General features: G+C 30.0%; 1 protein-coding gene across 1 annotated transcript in view; it reads left to right on the top strand.

Annotated features, from left to right (window-relative positions):
• LOC117176575 overlaps nucleotides 1-1862 on the top strand; it is a 39837-nt gene extending 37975 nt beyond the window's left edge. The window contains exon 8 of the mRNA XM_033366828.1: nucleotides 1446-1862. Within this exon, the coding sequence (XP_033222719.1) occupies nucleotides 1446-1656 (211 nt within the window). The 3' untranslated portion in view covers nucleotides 1657-1862. The remainder of the gene's footprint in view (nucleotides 1-1445) is intronic.
• The last annotated feature ends 607 nt before the right edge of the window (nucleotides 1863-2469 follow it).

Here is a 2469-nt window from a genome sequence, read left to right as displayed (position 1 = left end):
ACCGAGACTCTTCCAGAGTGCGAGGCGGGAATCGAACCCGCAAGCCGAAGGAGTGGGTCCAAAGCCTACGCTTTAGCCCCCACGACCATCGTCCCACTTCCAATTTTTTATTTATATTATAATTTAAATTCCAATTCAAAATGTTTTAAAAACATTTTGGAAGACCTTTTTCATGGAATACTTGGAATCTCGAAATATTCAAATCTTGAGTATTACCAATTTTACATTGAATTTAAATTTTTACATCGTGATCGACGTTTAATTGCATTCAAATTTTTTATGATTTCAAATTTAAATTATAATTTTAATTTCAAAAATATTCAAGATAATTAAAATACAGAATATAAAGTATGGATTCTTTTAAATTGGGAGCCGCTAGAAATTGTTAATAGCTGAATTGTAAACTTTCCCAAATTTGTAAGGGTTTTCAAATTTAAGAGGATAAAATATTAAATAATTTGAATTTTCTTGTTCTTTCGAGTTTGATTAAAGAATGGCATTTCGAAATCCTGAACATTTTCGACTTGAAATAAACTAAATTTTAGACTACTTCACATTATCAAACGTTTAAAATGATAAATAATAACAAATTAGAAGTCCGTATATTTGAAGCATTCAAAATTCAAATGCGGTAATTTACAAAAATTCAAATTTTCTGAAATTCCAAATCATATGTATTCAATTTGGTATTTAGCGTATTAATATAAGTACTAGTATTATTTCTGAATCCATGTGTCTCCGAAATTAGAGAAATTATGGAAAAAATCGTATTTAAAATTCTTGATTTTGAAAACGTTACACATCTGAAGATCAATCTTTTAATAGATGCTTAAAAATTATCTACGAATTTCTGACATTCTAAAGAAATACATTTTCAAAGTGAACGAAGAATTGTCTAAAACGTTTAATTCTGAAATACTTCTATTATTAAGCTCACACGGTATGGGTTTGACAGACCCACTGCATTTCTTTCAAAATTTGTATCTTAAATAATTCATTTATTACAATTTAAAATTAAAGTAATGAAAAATTTTATCGTGGAAGCCTTCATTCATACAATGCTTCGAATTTTAAGGACATCTTAAATCAAAGTCTTTCAACTCTTGAATAATAATTACACCTCGGGGTAATAATTCGAATTTAGAAACATTGTATTTGCTTATTCTCCAGTTTAGGAAGACTTAAAGTTTGGAAATGTTTTAAAATTGAAGATACCGTATTTTGAAGGAAATGAAATTAAAAAAGCCTTAAATTTTACAGCAGTGAAGGAGAGTGTATCCTCATTTAACAGCCTATTTTTTTGCATTTTTTAAAATTCTTCTAAATTGGAATACTTTCAATTTGAGATCATTAAGATCTTTCAATCTTTATATAACTTGAATAAAACTATAACATGTGATGAAAAAATGAATTAAATTATTTATTTAATAAAACTATTTCTTCAGTGGACCTCCAGCCCCTCTGGGAGCAGATGGTAGGGTGGTAGACACACCGGAAGTCCAACAAGCGAAAGCTCATCATTTTACACTTTACAATGCGGAAGCACAAAAAGCAGCTGCAGCTGCACCAGCCGGACCCGAACATGGAGGCTGGAATCCAGCCTGGAATGGTGTCTGGAATGGCGGTGCACCCGGCCCATATTACGGACAATATTAGAAAGAAAATAAATACCTGATGCAAATCTCGACCTGGAAATCGATTTCAGAGCGGAAAAAATGAATGATGACATTCCTTCCTTAAATGCCTTAAAACTACCTCGAACGAAAGACTACAAGATGGTGTCACCTTTTTTATATTAAAGGCTGATGAATGAGCGACTGCTGTTGAATAGACAAAATAATATATTCACTTTCTTCATAGAATTCCGCCTAGTGACTTATTACACCTCTCCTTATAATTTATAAAATTATGTTCCAACAATTATTCACATAATGTTCAATTTTGTTCAAACCTTATGTTTGTTAGATATGTTACAAGTTTCTATTTGAAAATCGATCTGTTAAGCTCTTGATGCGAACGAAAATATTTTGATTCTAAAAGAAGATTATGCATATAAGATGTATGTAATAAAATATAAAACAAAATAGTTGCGACGGAGCTTAAATTAATAAGAAAAGGTTATTTTCTGTATTCATGCACAGTTTGAGAAAAAACAAACCTAATTTCTATGAATATTTGGTGGTCGGATTACTTTGATAACATCGAAGACATTTTATTTTATTATTATTTTTTGCATAGAAAATTGTAAATATGAAATAACATTTTGACTTTTGATTAAACCATTCTTGGGAGCATACAGAAAATAAAAGAGAATCAAAACGATAAATTAGTTAAATCTTAGTTTGTCCATGTAATTTTTATTTTTTATGCAACGTATGTCATTAGTTCAAGCTCGAATTACATTGAGTGATATTTGGTGGAAGTTTACATCGATTGTAAAGTTCCTCTGGGTAAAGTCTGATAGAGCTT

Source organism: Belonocnema kinseyi, chromosome 7 (genome assembly GCF_010883055.1).
Source record: "Belonocnema kinseyi isolate 2016_QV_RU_SX_M_011 chromosome 7, B_treatae_v1, whole genome shotgun sequence".
Classification (NCBI taxonomy): domain Eukaryota; kingdom Metazoa; phylum Arthropoda; class Insecta; order Hymenoptera; family Cynipidae; genus Belonocnema; species Belonocnema kinseyi.
Note: the sequence above shows the minus strand (reverse complement) of the source record. Positions and strands in the feature narration are given on the sequence as shown.